At 40.2% G+C, this 16,637-nt stretch overlaps 1 protein-coding gene across 3 annotated transcripts in view; it reads left to right on the plus strand.

Moving 5' to 3' along the window:
* Positions 1-2,097: 2,097 nt before the first annotated feature.
* Positions 2,098-16,637, plus strand: part of itih6 (inter-alpha-trypsin inhibitor heavy chain family member 6) — a 29,232-nt gene continuing 14,692 nt past the window's right edge. For all 3 annotated transcript variants that reach the window (XM_088930549.1, XM_088930557.1, XM_088930567.1), the window contains exons 1-6: positions 2,098-2,309; positions 7,987-8,022; positions 11,217-11,371; positions 14,816-14,926; positions 15,841-16,088; positions 16,452-16,621. In XM_088930549.1, coding sequence (XP_088786675.1) covers positions 2,169-2,309; positions 7,987-8,022; positions 11,217-11,371; positions 14,816-14,926; positions 15,841-16,088; positions 16,452-16,621 — 861 coding nt within the window. In that variant the 5' untranslated portion in view covers positions 2,098-2,168. The remainder of the gene's footprint in view (positions 2,310-7,986; positions 8,023-11,216; positions 11,372-14,815; positions 14,927-15,840; positions 16,089-16,451; positions 16,622-16,637) is intronic.

The following is a 16,637-nucleotide window of genomic DNA, read 5'->3' on the forward strand; positions in this document are numbered from 1 at the left end:
CTGCTGCAATAAAAACAACGTGATCACAAGCTCAGGGGAAAAGTTCCATCTTCCACTGAGGCTCGGAAATCCACAATGTACAGTATGACGTTGCGATTGCCACATGTCCACCACAGTGTGGGTACCCTAATGCTTCATCTGTGATATGGCCACACTCTGGACAGGTGTTGTAAGGCAAATGTGTGGGCACAGTAAAGACACTGGAGGTAACTGAAATATTACTGTCCTGCACGATACATTATCCTCCAGGGGTTGGCTGAAGAGGAGGTCTACAAAGGTCCACCTTTCCTGAAGCTGATGTTAGAACGGTGAATTTCTGCACTGTGTTCCAATAGGAATGATATTTGGACATCATCTAACAGCCTGATCATGACCTCTGGAAGCACTTCAGTGATCATGGAAGCTCTTTGCTCTAGGTGTTCTTAGGACACCTTAGAGGAAAGACACACCTGACGTGATGTTCTCTTCTGAGGAGAAGTCCCAGAATGTATATGCCCATGAATTGCTCATGCCTGCTTCTTTCCTGAAATGGGTCATAGGAAGAGTCCTGTAGACTCTTATTAGCAATACAATTTTCGCTGGTAAAGAGTATTGTAGCGCCCTCGCCCGGTGGCGAGGAGGAAGTGCACCTAGGCACTCAGGATACCGCGAAGCAGGCTGGGAGTTGTAGGCGGGGGGAGTCTGAGGGTCAGCACGATGACCAGCATCTGACCCTGCTTAGTGTCCTGTGTAGCTTTGTAAGTGTATAGTCTTCTGTTGACGAGTTACCACCCTAATCCTGTGAACGTGTTCCGTCGGTCCCCTTATGTGTGCGTAAATACGGTGTTCGGTGTTAAAGAGTGGTTAGGAGCGGTTGCTTGGTTTTTCTATCGCGTTTCCATTTGTACTTTCTTGCGTGAACTCAAAAACGTTACAGTATACTGCCCAGAGAACCTAGCTGTGACCAGGGAAACCCACTGGCAGGCACCCCCACCACAAGCAGTGCATTTTCCCCATCCTGCAGGACCAGCGCACCCCATTGAATAAAAAATGCCCTGACCCCACAGAATTGATAGTTCCTTTGAATTTCAAAATCATAGTTTTCACTGGACCTAGGCAAGATGGATCGGACGTTTCACAGATGTAATAGGAGAGGTCAGAGTTTATATACAAATTTTCCCCCCTTCTTGACTAACATTCCATTAAAATACAGCACAAAGGCGAGGTAAAATGTATAGCCCTGTTTAAAATGTTATCTGCCCAACAGAAAAGTGTTGAACGGGTTAATATCCAGAAACCTCTTCCATGGGAATCTGCTCCAGTCAATCACGTCCTTCTTCTGCAGGAAATTCTGAAACGTATATTTTGCAAAGCTTTTCCTCTGTTGTGTTGCGTTGTTTTCTCGTGTACGTATGAGCTTGGCTTCACATTCTGTTTCCCGTACCTTGTAGTTCAATCATTTTGAAGCAAATCACCATTAACAGATATGTAGTAACGTATGACTTGTAAGCTAATTTGTGTATTTTTTTCTGAAGAAGTAGTTAAGATTCTTGTACACATTTTAAAATCTACAACCCACATATTGGAATTAACATGTGCAATGCAAAGATGTCTCGTATCATATTAAAGAAAAAGTGGTAAAAAGGCTCATTTTCAACTGTATTTTTTGGATTTCCACACAGAAACTTGATCACTCTAAAGGACGTTAAACGTTACCATATAATTAATACAGACCTACTGTACTTGTTATGCAAGTACATTTGCATACTGTACGTGTTTCCTTTAGCCTTTTTTTTTAAACGGTCGTCTATATCCAAGTCAAAATGTTCAATATGTTTCAGACTTTGAAAGAAGGTTGTTTAGAGGCACGTCCCAGCCCGTTAAACCTTTGAAATGACGCGTTTACGTTCAGGTATAACGGGCAAAGAAAGACGGCGCCTTCAAGGATTAATGTATATATTTAATGCTTTGTCTCTTGAACATTTCACTCACATCCCAAAACAGCTACGTTTTATGAAGCTTCGTTTGCAGCCACATCACACATCCTCGAGTCACACCTCCCAGGAGAGCGCTTTAAAACGCTGCGATCTGTATCTGTAAATAAACTGCGCACTAGTTTTCTCGCAGCTCATTTGAAGCCATAGAGCGCAGGAAATCAACCACGAATTTAAGAATATTCGTGACTAAAAATGAGAGGCATCTGGATTATCTCATTGCTATATTTTGTCTTATTTTGCTTCATGACATTTGTCCAAAGAGGATCATCTGAGGAGTACCGGGCTCGTTTCCAAGACTCACCCAATAAAGCAGACGCCAATGTATACCTGGAGGTACTGTATGGTCTTTTTAAAATTGGTTTTACGTTATTGTGGAGCGATATTAGCCTTCAGGCTTGAAAGTATTTGTACCACAGAGCTGTTAACAAGATCAATGTAATAAGCTACAGAAGCTCTTGAACTGGCAAGAAGAAAAAAGTTACCTAGGTGCCAAGAGAAATATCTACTGTTCATTTAAAGCGTAACATACAGAATAAAGTATTTGAAGACAATGCAAAAAAGGCGCAAAGTTCTGACTTTAAGGTCGATATGTATACACATATATATAAGCACACCTTGTTTCATCCACGCAGATAAATTTGTCAATACTTAGTTTACATGCGCATTAAGAAGCAATCTGCAGCTATTACGTTTAAAGTGAGTGAAGAGGTATGTACTGATAGCGTTAAACGTAACCATATTATTGTTCTTGTTGTTGTTGATGATGATGATTGTAATGATAATTACTTTAAAAAATGGTACAAATGAGAGGAGACCACGAGTCCATAGAAACAGAGATGTTTCTTTATTGATTGGTATGTATTGTGTGAGCAGGTATTACAGGGGGATGAGGGGTTATCATGTCTTAGGGAGCAAATGTTTGCACTCAATGGTTCCAACTCTCTAGAAAAATATTTTTATCCAACATAAATAAATCGCTTGTTACGAGAGCCCACTCCAGAAAATAAAAAAGTTTAACGCTTACTCCTGCACATTTCGGAAGTTCTTCGTCTTAGAAGCAGTTGTAAATCTTTTTTTCTTTTTAAACTCTTTTTGTATGTTTCTGTCACGGAATAGATAGTGGTACTGAAAGGTAAATGATAATATTTGTAGACTGAAATCAAAATCAGAATAAAAATAGCTTTTATTGGCCAAATAAATTTCATGTACAAGGAATTTACTCCGGTGCACTGGATGCCGCAAAAACGAGCTACACGTGTCACGTAACACACAGCCCTGACTAGCTCTGTTGGTAGAGTATGAAATTTATAATGTCAGGGTAGTGGGTTCGTGTCCCACGTCGGGCGCAAGGTTCTTGCAACCAAGGGTCTTCAGTCGTGACTCGTACCACTGGACCCAAGCTTCTAAGGTTGAGAGAGTAGGACTTTCTGGGTCCCTGTTGCATAACCCTGGAGGCCTGGGTTCGAGTCCCCAACGGTGGGGGCCGACCTGAGGCAGCAGTGGCAAAGGCGCATACCTACGTGAACCCAAGAGCTACACCACATTGTATCTCAAACATTTCATTGTCTGTCCGTTTGTTATTTTTAAACCAGCATGTCAGGTTTCATGCTGATCTTTTGTACATTATCGAGATGTAGGCGTTCGTATGAATTCAATCGTATGATTGAACCATCTTATTTTTAGCACCAATCTCCAGGCCATTAAGATTTCCCAGAATTTCACACTGTGCGTTGACCAAAAATATTTTATTTTTTTCCCTAACCTAGCATTGGTCCCCTCATCGATTAGAGTCTGCATTTGTGTATCTTACTGTTCCTTACATGCTTGATGCATAACGCAATAACTGTTATTGACACCCATGTATGAGTAGGGAGGTCATTTCCATGTTCAATTTACTTCTCTCAGGTTGGTAACAGGAGATACTTCTTTACCCAGAGGGTTGTGGGAATCCAGACCGAACTGCCCAGACATGTTGTTGAACTCAGTTCCTTGGTTTCTTTCAAGAAACGGCGGGATGAAATACTTGGATCACTTTTACTTCTACAAAAAAACTACAAAATGGGCTAGATGGGCCAAACTGTTTCCTCTCATTTGTGTTCTTATCACTCCAGTACAAGCTGTATGTCACTTTGAATATAGTCTAAACTAATTATTAAAATGATACTTATCAAAAAAAGTCATGGGTTTATAGTCACAAGTCTATACTGTAGGTCCTCTGTCCAATGGGCCATTTATCCTCCACACCCCCAGAAGTTTAGAAGTCAGTGCAGAGGTTGGTGCAGAGGAAGAAATGACAACCATAGAGCCTCACTCAATATGTCTGGTTCATCTAAGTCAACTGGGTTGTTTTGGTCATGCTAAGCAAGTGCCTGGTATCTATTTATGAGAGCACCAACCTGATCTCCAAATGGATGAAGCAGCTCAGTACAGGGACAACCAGGGGGATAGGACAATAGGTCCCTCATGCTTCTATACATGAAATCACAGACTTCTGTCCATTCAAGGTTGACCCTGTTTGTGATGAGTTGATGAAAGAGAACAATCAGGTTTGTCAAAGACCTTCCCGAAGACTAAACTCCAGATATCCCTGTTGTTGTTTGGGAATCACCACAATGGCATTGCAGCTGTTTTCTCAGGATTCATAGACCATCCCAACCCCCGACCCCTCTACATGACCTAGAAACAGTGTTCTGCCAGAGATGCTGGCACTTATTCTAACACTATTTAAGTTTTCTACCCTAATGCAGTCAAAGACCAGATTTTTGAGAGCCCAACCTTCATGTACTGTACTACAAAACTGTCCATATGAACTGTTCAAGTGATAAGGTTACAGAGAGTAACATACAATCCATCAGTTGCTAGTTTAATTGGACACTGCCTACTCCACATATCCAGAAAGCAGAAACAGCAGGATCACACAATATAGCCAGTGCCATTGATTCACACGAATGGGTATGAATCCCACAGAGCAACATTTCATTTTCTGTAGTCCATACAATAGCAGTAAGTTCTATCTTTATTTTTTATCAGTAGGGGCCAGAAAATCCAAGGGCCTAATCCAGGGGCCAGACCTAGTTGAAACTCTGGATCTCTTTGGCATTGTGGCTAGAAATTAATATCTGGTCCTGAGGGGATTCCTTTCCCCACTCAGAACAAACAAAGAAGGTATTCCTGTTAACACAAATATAAGTACTGCCTGGATTAAATAACAAATCCAAACTGTTCATCTTATTGTATGTGTGATGATTCAGTTTGTTGTTACTTTCAAATCAATAAATAATAGCTATCAAGTAAATTTCATTATGCTGAACAGCTATTTTTCTTAGCCACTAGAATCATGTTGTTATATAGGCCTAACTGTACCACTCCATTAATTTATTACCTCAATGAATGTGCCATTATATTAATTGGAGCCAAATATAATTAATCAACCAGAGTTGCTCTCATGTGAAGTTCTCCAGTTCTTCTGTATGCTAATGATTAAGCATAATTCTACTTTTGGTAACCAGATGTTACCAGAATAAATCCCCACTATGTACTGTATGATTTATGTGCAGCATCAACATTTCAAACACTGCACAGCTGCTAACTGCTAGGTCATACAGTACATGCTTTCACTAATTTCTCCACATTTCTTAATGGGATTTCAAGTCTCACCATTCAGCATGAGACTGTATTAGCATGTTAATTTCCTTACGTATTCCTGTGCTTATCTTATACATTGTATGTACTGTAAAAAGCTTTTAAGACTTTCCTACTCAAGCAGTGTATAACAAAGGTTAGAACCTGAAAATTAAATTTAATTTATACAGTATAAATTAATATATACAGTTTAGCGGCAATGCTTGTTAATAAGACAGAATTAAGTGTTGCTGTGCTTTCCTAAATGAGGCCCCATCTCTCTCTTCATCTCTGTGGTGCAGCCACAGAGAAGCTATTCATGCAGGCTGATTTAAAGATGTTTTCTTTTGATAAGGGACAGCTCCAAAATGGGGATGCACTTAGCTAAGCCTGGCTATCATGATCAATGGTCATCCATTGGCGCCTAAAAGTCTGCAAGATTCCAAGGGAGAGCCTCATCCAAGTGGTTTACAACCCCAAGGTCAGAGGGCATGGTTACTCATCATCAGCCAATCAGGAACTGGTTGGGCCGAGTAACCCACGTGGGTCTCTGATGCCCATGAAACTTTCAGCCAATGAACGAGCTGAAGTTCCTCCAGGTAAAAACAGGCAACACGGAGGGCCTGGGAGACTATTCTAAAGACTATTCTAAAGGGAATTCAAAGGAGAATTCCAGGGGTGCGAGACAATTCCACGGCAGGACTGCCCAGGAGCAGAAAGGCTCCCAAGGGCAGGACATTCTCGCAGCGCGCCTCCTGACCATCCTGAGACTCAGCCCGGACAACCACGGAACAGCCAGTGTGTCCGAGTGCCAGAACTTTCCTCTGTTCTAAGAGTCTAGAGCGGAGGTTGCCAGAGAGTAACCAGAGGATCCACCCGAGGTTAGCATCAGCAGCAAGCCTCGTGAACAGGTCGGAACTGTGGACAGCTGAATCACTATTCAGAACTAGCGCTTCATCAGGAACGAACCGGTCCTCTTCCTGACTTGCTGGGACCCACAGTCATCTTTTCTCCTGTGCACAAACTCTTGCTAGTTTCAGCCAAAACTAACTAGCCGGTCTTCAGAGAGCATCAGCAGCGCACCGTCGCAAGCCGCACAGCACAGCCTGGCACGGAGCCAGAGAGCACGGATTGGACAGCAACAAGCCTGCAACTGCTTCTTTGTGCCCGCAGGAGATCTGAATCCCCAGAGATTGGATGAGTATTCAACTTCACTGCATTACTGCTCGAGAATTCAATTGTTATCCCAACCAGTTGATATCAATTTAATTCCTAAGAGTTATGTACTTGTTTTGAGTATCTAATGTAGAAGTTGTAACCAAGTTCAATTACGAAACGGTCTAAATGAATGATATACCGAACGTATGTCCTCTTGATATGTGTAACTCTTCGTAACTGAATGAATATATATCTTTTGTATTCTGATAACCCTCACGATAAGATCTGTTAGGTTAATATGCATATTCTATGTATTAATAAATGTATCCTCATGTATTAGTACCTGTGTGTGTGCGTTGTTTGAGTTATATCGCATGGTTGGATTCTAAAGATATTAAAAGAATCATTTTGTGATTTACTGCTACAATTAATAATTGTCCCAGTAAATGCCCAAACCCCTACAGAACTGGTGCCTCGTGAGACCACACTACAACAGTATAAATAAATACATACAGTATATGTTGTGTACTGTATATTAATATTGTGTTTTGTGTTCAGTAGCAGAGATCAACCTCCCTCTCTGTGTGATAGGTATCTGTTTGGTTTAGCTACACAAATAACATTTGTCAAATCTTTCAGGTTCAATAAAGCTGGTGAATGTAAGAGAAACTTTAATATACTTGATATTTAAGAATTTAGGATTAATTATTTCTACATTATTAGAGCTTGAGTTTTTTACAGTTTAAAAAAATATATGTATTTTGCTAGATATCCTTGTTAAGAGAATGCAAAAAAGTTTTCTACTGGTGTTTTCAGTGCAACAAGAGATGAAAAAATTTGTGCATTCAGTTTTAAATACTCTTTACTGCATTCAGTTGTTTGTTAAACTTGATAAACTCAGCTGTTCAAGTTTGACATATTGACTTGATTGTTGCGTTGCGCTGCTCCACCTGCAGGTGTATTATTATTGATAATACTATAGATCTGATCAAGTGCTAATTAATTAATCAGCTACTGTACTTTTCCAAAAATGGAAATACGCTGTTTTCTTACAGAATATTTTGCCTGCTTTCTTACTCATTACTAAGATAATTATTTCCTGTGGGAAATGTTTTAATTGTCTCTTTGTGAATTGTGAATTCTTAATACTTACATCTCTCCGCCTCATTCCTTATTCCGCGAACATGAGGAATAACCTAATCAAGTAATTTCTGTTTGTGTTCTTTTGCAGAGAATTAAACGTCAAGCAAAACCACAAAAGGCAGAAGTAAGTCTGACTAATTTTTTCCTTAAATGAATTATTTTTACATAATTATACATCACATGCATTATTATGTTTGTGATGGTTTACTGTTTAAGTAAACAGGGTTGATTTTCAGGAGTGCAGGGTAGGAGACTATAACTTGTTAATTGAGAGATTCCAAGTGAAACAACACGTTGGCCCTCTTACTGACACTTGAGACTGGGCAGTGCCTTGCTAAGGATTTTCCCAGGTTTATTGCCAGTGTATGTTTAATCTGGGCCTCACTACATTTCAGTGCATAAAATAAAAGTGGGAAGAGTTATTATTATTCATATATATAATCATCATTATTATCATTATCTGACAGCAGTTTTTTAAAATAATCTCTTTCTTTCTCTAATCATGCAAACAGTCTATAAGTTAAAATCATTAAGAGCGCAATTGGGTCAAGGAAATCGCAGACTGGAATAACTTCCAGCTAGGAAACTGAGTGCTTGTGACTTGCCATAAAAGAATGTTACCAGACTGCTGTGGCTTGGCAACAGACAGTCATTCCTACAGTGAAAAAGCCCTGTGATTTCTTGAAAAACAAAATCAGCTAGGATGACAGAATCAATACACTGGTGGCCAAAATTCTAGTCTTTTCATTTTTAAGCAAACAGTGATACATATTTTTGCTGCAGCTTTTTAGCTTTAATAGATGTTAACATAGAAACAGCCCATGCTGATCATAAGGGACACCTAACAATGAATTAATTTGATTTATATTGGCTGCTCCTATTAGGTTTACCTTGACCTGTCATGAACAAGTTTTTGAAGATTATGATTAATGAGAATTAAAGATTTCCCACTGAGAATCTTGGTTTCCTCACATTCACACTAAACTTTATTTACAAATGCAGAAAACTGTAGTGGAGGCTTTGAGTAAATTGTTAGTGCTAATATTTATAGTTCTTTTATTTTATTATTAATGCTATTAATATTCTGTGCATTTATACAGTGCTTTTAATATAGGAAGGGACCCACTTCATTAACCACTGATCTGTAGCACCTATCTTGGTGACACAAGACAGCCATTACGGCACCAGCAGTCTCAGTACACTACATTTCAGATGTAGAAGCGAGAAATTAATTCAACAATTTAATAAAGGGTGAAATGTAGAGATACCAGATTAGGCAAACTCAAATCAGAAATTAGCCAGGACTCCAGGTTTAACACTACTACTCTTATGAGCAATATCATGGTATCCTATATGATCGAATGGTCATGATCTTAGTAAAAAATGGTGCCTTCTTCCAACTGTGATCACCATGCTGGGTCATTGCTTTGGAAATCTTGGTCTAGAAGGAGAAACACTGGTGCCCCAACATGCAGAAGCAAACTGGGTTTCCTGGAGGCCTGGCCTTACTTAGCTTCTGAGATCTGATGAGATCTGGCTCTATGGTGGTTAAAGCTCCTCATTGTGTCGAACGTGTATAGATACTGAAGGCTGTGTCTTGGAAATCTTTGGTGTTGCAGTTCTTCACTTCCTGACTAAAAAAACAAGAAAAGTATATGATTTTAGATTGACAATCAATTTATATCACATAGCAACTTTCTTACAGACATTTACTTACTAAATAATACAATACTATGCAGTTCCAATGATGCTTTTAGTTTTTTTTCATGTACCCATTTTGACAGCATATACAGAAGGTGATATATTATTTAGCTCTGTTGTGTTGGGTCTTTTCCATGTTATAGGTTTTTATATCTTTCTCCGCAACCAACAAATAATAATAAGGTGTTAACATGTAATAATGTTTGATTACTTCCATAAGCCAACTCTATTAAAAAAGCACTGCAAAAAGATTTATGGCAGTCTGACAGTGTTTTTACTAGCTGGTCTAGTTGCTCTAGAGCTGAAGACAGCAGTACCCAGCCTAGTCTATATCTAGTTAATATACCCTGGTGCTTGCTCACCCTATTTCTGTGGCCATTTCCTTGTCAACACTACAGAAATGGACAGTCTGTGCCATTTAATGATTTTGAAGTTTTATATGTGTTGGCTGAAGGTCAAGACATTTTAATGGAGTACTTTATTCCAGGTGTATTTTATTGTTATTTAACGTCTCCAGAGCTGGGATTACTTTTAGCAGTTATGACAGTAAGCAAAACAGTTCCTGAAAATACCAGGAAGAAAAAAGCAAATCAGCACTGTATGCTGTGAAACGGAAAGCTAGGAAGCAAAGTGGGGAAGTATATTTGTGTGACGCCTGGTAAAGAACTATATTCTCTCCCACTGGACATACTGTGTCAGGTTTTTTATAACATGAATTATCTTTATCATAACTCATCATCACCTTGAATTGTGAGTTATCTTTATACATTTTCTCTGGAGACACAAAACAATCACGTGTGGGGTTGTTACTTGTCGTTACTGTCACAATCGTAAACCCCTCCTCTTAAGGAAGCTCCAGCCCTTCCTTGTTTTACGCTCATCTCCCGCACATGCTCCCTGTTCCAGCCCCCTTTATAAGCCAGACGCCTACTCTGTTCCGGGCTCTGCATTGGATCCTGTAGCAAGCGAGTCCGGGACCTGGAAGTGCCTGGCCCCGTCAAGGTTTTAGTTTCTGTTTCTGTTCCCATGCCGGTTCCGACCCAGTTCTTGTTTTATTCTCGTCTGTCTTGGATGGATCGCCTGGCTTTGAACTTTTTCCCCGTTTGGATTCCCCTTTTGGACTCAGCTCTGGATTGTTTGCCTCAGCCACATCTCCCCCGAACACCAGCGCACCATGGACACGCCCCCCGTTTTTCATTCCCGACTCCCGCATGCTTTTTCCCCCGTGTTTCCTCACTCATCCGCGGATTGTGTCGTCTTCATAGGGTCCGGAAAGAATGCCTTCGTTACAGTTACTATTATGTACTGCATTTTCAGGGGCTCCAATTAATAAATCAAAACCTGAATTACACTAATAATTTGCTGAGTAACTTTATTATTTCTCAAACGGTTTGAGACTTAAAAGCACTGTTATGATTTTAGAACAATTGAAATGGAATGTTGAAAATACCAGCTCTTTATGAGCTGCAATCTCTAGAAATTCTAGTTATCTTGTGAACAGTTACTCTAAGGTCTTAGTGATGCTACCGAGTCAAGAAGGCACACAACATGCCAGAGGGAGGATTAAAAAATACTGCCATTGAAGCATCCAAACTTGATTTTTGTTTTGGCCCACAGCTGAAGGTGACAGATTTCCACATTCGCTCCATGGTGGTGTCTCGCTATGCCCAGACCACAGTGGAGAGTTCAGTATGGAACCAGCTGGCAGTCAACAAAGAAGCTGCCTTTGAGGTGGATCTTCCCAGCACAGCTTTCATTTCCAACTTCTCCATGTAAGTAAAGGTCGGCTGAAGACACAGCCATCGTCATTGGAGATGTCCTTCTCACATCATTATTGGTTTGAAGTAGTTTGGTGATTATAGCACCGTAAACATTTAAAGGTTGATAATTCATGAAGTCCTTATCTCCTCCGGAATGTGAATTCTGCCCCCATCAGCTTCTTTAAAGATGGATGAGAATGGTGGACTAACATGCTGACGTACCTAAGGATTATATCCATTTCTGTAAAGACAATATGCAACTCCAAACCTGAAAAGTATTACATGTGGGGTACCATTTCTGTTGATGTATTCCCTTTATCTTCCCAATTGTGTGTGTGGCTTATGAAGGTGACCAGTAAAATTATAATTCCCTGTTGGATGGGTCCACTGGTGTGATTAGTTATGCACAATAAATTAAAATAAAAGAGGCCATGAGACGTTTTGAACACTTTGAAATTAACTCCATGTTGCCTGCCATCTGTGCAAAACTAGTCACAAGGTAGGTTTTTCTTTCTGCAGTGGTGTTCTGTATACTCACTTAATTAGCTGAGTCAGATCACCCCATATCAGTTACTGTATATACTGTATATAAACTCAAGATACTGTGTATTTTCTGAGGAACTGTGTATCACCTGTAGCACCTGGAGAATTGGGACCAAATTTCCCTTCACCACTAAGACAATTTTCTGGTCATCAGGTAAACCAAAAATGAGACAAGGCCATTAAACCCAACTGGCTCATTTGTTTTTTTTCTCTCTGTAGCTCAAGACCCAATACTTATTGAACTTGTAAAAAACACCATAAGAATGAAACCTCCCTGAGCCCTCCTTGGAAAGTGTACAGAGTCACCAACCAAACCTGGCCTGTATGTCTTTGGGAGGTGGAGTTTAAGTGGTGTACCCAGTCAAATCCAACACAAACACTAACACTCAGAGAACATGCAAAGCCTATGAGTCTGACTATCCTGCAACTGTTTTCCCATGGACAGCTCAGAACAGGATTTAAATGACTGGTTATGACATGCACGTAACAGCAATCATTGCTGCCTCCTCATGACATGGGTAATAGTATGTTGTGTGTACGGTATGCTGGATGTAAGAGTCACTTTTGACAAAAAGCCTCTTGTAGACACATTCCAACTGTTGGTTATGTTTTAGGGTTAACAAATTAGATTTTAAAAAAACATCCCGCTCAATTTGTATTTAATTCGTTGTACTGATTTGGTTCATTCATAGATGTTGCTTTTTACTTATACTTGTGTCATATTGTGGGCATATTGTTTTTAAGACAAGCATTATGATATTTTGTCATTGAAGTACTTTCTCATCATGTGTGTTTATTATGTGCTTATACACCTACCGCCTTTATGGGCCTGTAAAAGCTGTATCAGCAAAGTCCAATCCCAGTCTTTGAAAGCCACTGGCTATCATGCTTTTACCACATCTGGATTTGTGTTACTTATTTAAAGTAATTACTTGCCTGATCAGTCATATTATACTTTTTATTTTACGGCCACCATCATTGAGGATCAAAACATACATAAGCATGTTTTTCCCCCACAGGATTATACTGTATAAAAAACTGTATAACCTTTACAAACATAGAGAAGAGAAGGCACAATATAACCTTTACTTAAAATAATCATAAAAAAAGTAACAGAAAAATAACCCTGACAGTTAAGTATTCATTTGAAGGTGGTCCACTGTAGGAGATTTAAAACTGTCAAAGGCCAGGAGGTTATTGACAAAGCTCTAAACTATTGCACCCTAGCCTTCTTTCCACCTACAGAAACCAAGAAAAATTCAAAATAAACAAAAGGCCCAATACACAACACAGGCCCAGGAGTAGGCCTGGGCCTCGATTAAAGAGTTCCAGTTGGTCACAGAGCTGGGAGCAGGGGACGGCCAAGCATGAATAGGTAGCATTGTTTGTGGGAGTCAGAAGGTTCATTGAGAAAACATGAGCCCTCCCTTCTTCCACTTTCATTTGCCAAGGCCAAAACCCAAAGCACACATGGAGAGCTCCTGCCTTTTCAAAGCCTACCCTGTTTCAGAAGCCAGCACTCTTTTTAGCTTCCCCCCAAAAAAAATACCTGAGGCAATTTGGTATGATTAGTCCAGTTAGTTTCACTTGAAATCACTGAGGCCTTTTTATGGCCTATGCATGCCAGCATACACAAGACCACTGTTCCTCAGACAGAAGCTGACTATTTGCTTTGCAAAATTGCAACTGTGGCATCATATAGTGCTGTAGTTTATTTTTAAGTAATTTCTTAGCTTTTATTTCCTGTTAAAATAGTTATACTTTGCTTCTCACGTGCCTTTACAGTTTCATGGAACGAGAAAACAAAGTGTGTGTAGTTCACAGTGTTTCAGTAATCTTTTTTAGAAGAGAAGTTATAATATTTAGAAAGTCTTCCAGGTGTGAAAATCGCCAAATATGGACATCACTCTCCAAAGCTCATGAAATGTTGAACAAGATTTCCAAAGGAGATCTGCAAATAAAAACATTTTACTTTGCAAGCATTCATAGAATTGACATTCCTTTTTCTAATCGAAGTTGGTATATGTATTATTGCAATCTATTTACTCTGTGGATTCCTTATCTAAAAAAGGCAAAAATGTTCCCACAAGAAGGACATTTGTATTAGAAGCATTCAAAGAGATACTGCCTGTGTTTTTCTTCTGGGTTCTTTTTGTTATGACTGGAAAAAATCACAAATTTTGGTTGGCATTATTTCTGTAAACGAATTAAATTGTTTATCTTTTAAACAAATCATCTGCAAACATGCCTTAGAAATGATTTTTTTATTTTAATTTTACCATGCGAATGTCCTTAATAAGATCTGTGGGTATATTTGTGGTGCAATATTTCCTGTAGTGCATGGATTCTAAGGAGTGTCTCCATTACTGAAGGGCACTGTTAGAAGACAGTTTGGACCCTTTACAGTAAAGGTTGCTTGTTTGATTCTGAGCAGATTCTGTCATCAGCCAATTTTGGACCTGTGTACCCAAAGGGGTGCTGTACATTTGGGTGTGTTCCGCTGGGATGCTTCCTGCTTGCTGCACCACAGCAGCCCCTGTGGGTGGTCCTACACCTCCAAGCTTTCAATGGAGCTAGTGAGAGTGATGTACAGTATGCCCTCTGATCTGTGTTACTGCTGTTTACACTGTGGGTCTGAGGTGTAAAGAATCTAATGGCCTCACAGTGTCTAGTTCAGAAGAAGGGCACATGTTTCTACATCTGGATACAGATGCAAGTATGAGGACTATAAAAGCAGTGAGAAGAGTTTATAACAAATTTGGAAAAGCCATTGGGGATGTTATAAAAATGACAACTTTCACATTATTTATGCTTCTGTGAACAAAGCCACCTAGTAAGCTGACTTTACAATCAGTGAGCCTCAATGTTCTTCTGTAATAGCCGACCTCTCTCATGCTATCTCTCTACCAACAGCACTTCTAATGGCAAGGTGTATGTGGCCGAGGTAAAGGAGAGAAGCCAGGCCAAGAAGATTTATGATGAAGCAAAGAAGAGAGGAAAAACTGCTGGGCTAGTAGCTACCAAGTGAGTTCTGGGTCCATAAACTAGTAAACAACTGTTCACAGAAATTCCTCAACCTTAGTTTCATCATAAACCCAAATACTTGATAATGGATAATGGAACTGGTAAGGAATATTTTGTTACTCTAAGACACAATATAACAATATCTACTGCTCTTGTATTATTTTAAAGTTAACATATTTTAAATAGATAGATAGATAATACTTTATTAATCCCGTAGGGAAATCGATGAATGCATCACTTTCTGTGTTTGTTCCATAACAACAACATGTTATGGTTGCATGTTTTTTAAGAATTTTGATCATTGTTGACTAAAAAGTTCTAAAGGACAAGCTCAGTTTGCTTCTCACTCAAAATAAGTTGTATTAATAACAGTCAAAGTTATTACAATAAAAGAAAACTATGGTGTACTGATTAGCATTGCTGCATTGCTGGACCTCTGAGTTCAATTCCTGGGGTACGATCTGCATGAGTTTTCTCCTGGTGCTCCAGTTTTCTCCCACAGTCCAGACATACTGGTAGGTTAATAGGCTTCTGGGAAAAAAATGACCTTGGCGTGAGTGTGTGCGTGTTTCTGCCCTATGATAGACTGATGTCCCGTCCAGGGTGTCCTGCCACTGTTGCTTGCTGGGATAGCTCCCCTGTGACCATGTATTGGATAAAGGGGTTAAAAAAATGTATGAATGGAAATCACTAGTAAATGGTTGACATTCCTAAAATATATATATTGCAATTCCTGATTGTTTCTTCACTGTCTCACAAACATGCACAGTAGTGGCTATGACTGCACTAAAGTTTCCACCTTTTAGTCCAAAGCATCACAGCAGTCTGTTTCTGAGCTTCACAATTTCACGGTTAAAAATCCTTTCTGCCGTCCTATCCCCTCGTCTCCGCCTGGTTCTCCCTCTTCTCCGCAGAGAGAGGGAGACAGAGAAATTCCGTGTGGCAGTAAGCGTGCCCGCCAGCTCCCAGATGACCTTCACCCTGACCTACGAGGAGCTGCTTCAGCGTCGCCTGGGCCACTACGAGCTGGCTCTCAGCGTGCGGCCCGAGCAGCCGGTCAGTAACCTGACCGTGGGAGTCACCATCTCTGAGAGGACCGGCATCAGCTTCGTGCGGGTGCTGCCCCTGCGAAAAAGCAAGCTGCTGTCCAACACAGTGCAAGGTGAGAGGGGACTGACATGCTCCTTGCTACTACAACAATTAAGCCTCAGACTATTTTATAGTCTTTAAGATTGCTAATTAACAAATTTAAAACAAATGTGTAACCTTGCCCTGTTAGTTCTCTAATGAGAAATGGGTTCCTTATTAGCCCAAAAGGTAAAGGATTCCACTTGGATAAATACCTGTGGCCCATAGCACTTTGCTGTTGAGAATATGGGCTATATTATTAACCAGCTGCGACTGTGGTTCCTAGATGGGTACTATACCACTGACTGCGTGCTGATGGGACTGGAATGGTATGGCAGTCAGCAATGCCTGGGGCTGAGCAGTTTCGTGTTCTGTTTTCTCTCACTTTCCCATCCAGCTGATGCAGAAATGCCTCCGTCCACTGAAGTCCTGCGCTCCCCCAGTTGTGCCCGAATCAGCTTCACCCCAACAATCAAGGAGCAAACTGCCATGTCCACTAAGGGCATCTCGGCCGACTTTGTGGTGCAATACGACGTGGAGCTCAAGGACCTTATTGGAGATGTTCAGGCAAGACGAAAAGAGC

The sequence above is a fragment of the Atractosteus spatula genome, chromosome 2 (genome assembly GCF_055471065.1).
Source record: "Atractosteus spatula isolate fAtrSpa1 chromosome 2, fAtrSpa1.hap1, whole genome shotgun sequence".
Classification (NCBI taxonomy): Eukaryota; Metazoa; Chordata; class Actinopteri; order Semionotiformes; family Lepisosteidae; genus Atractosteus; species Atractosteus spatula.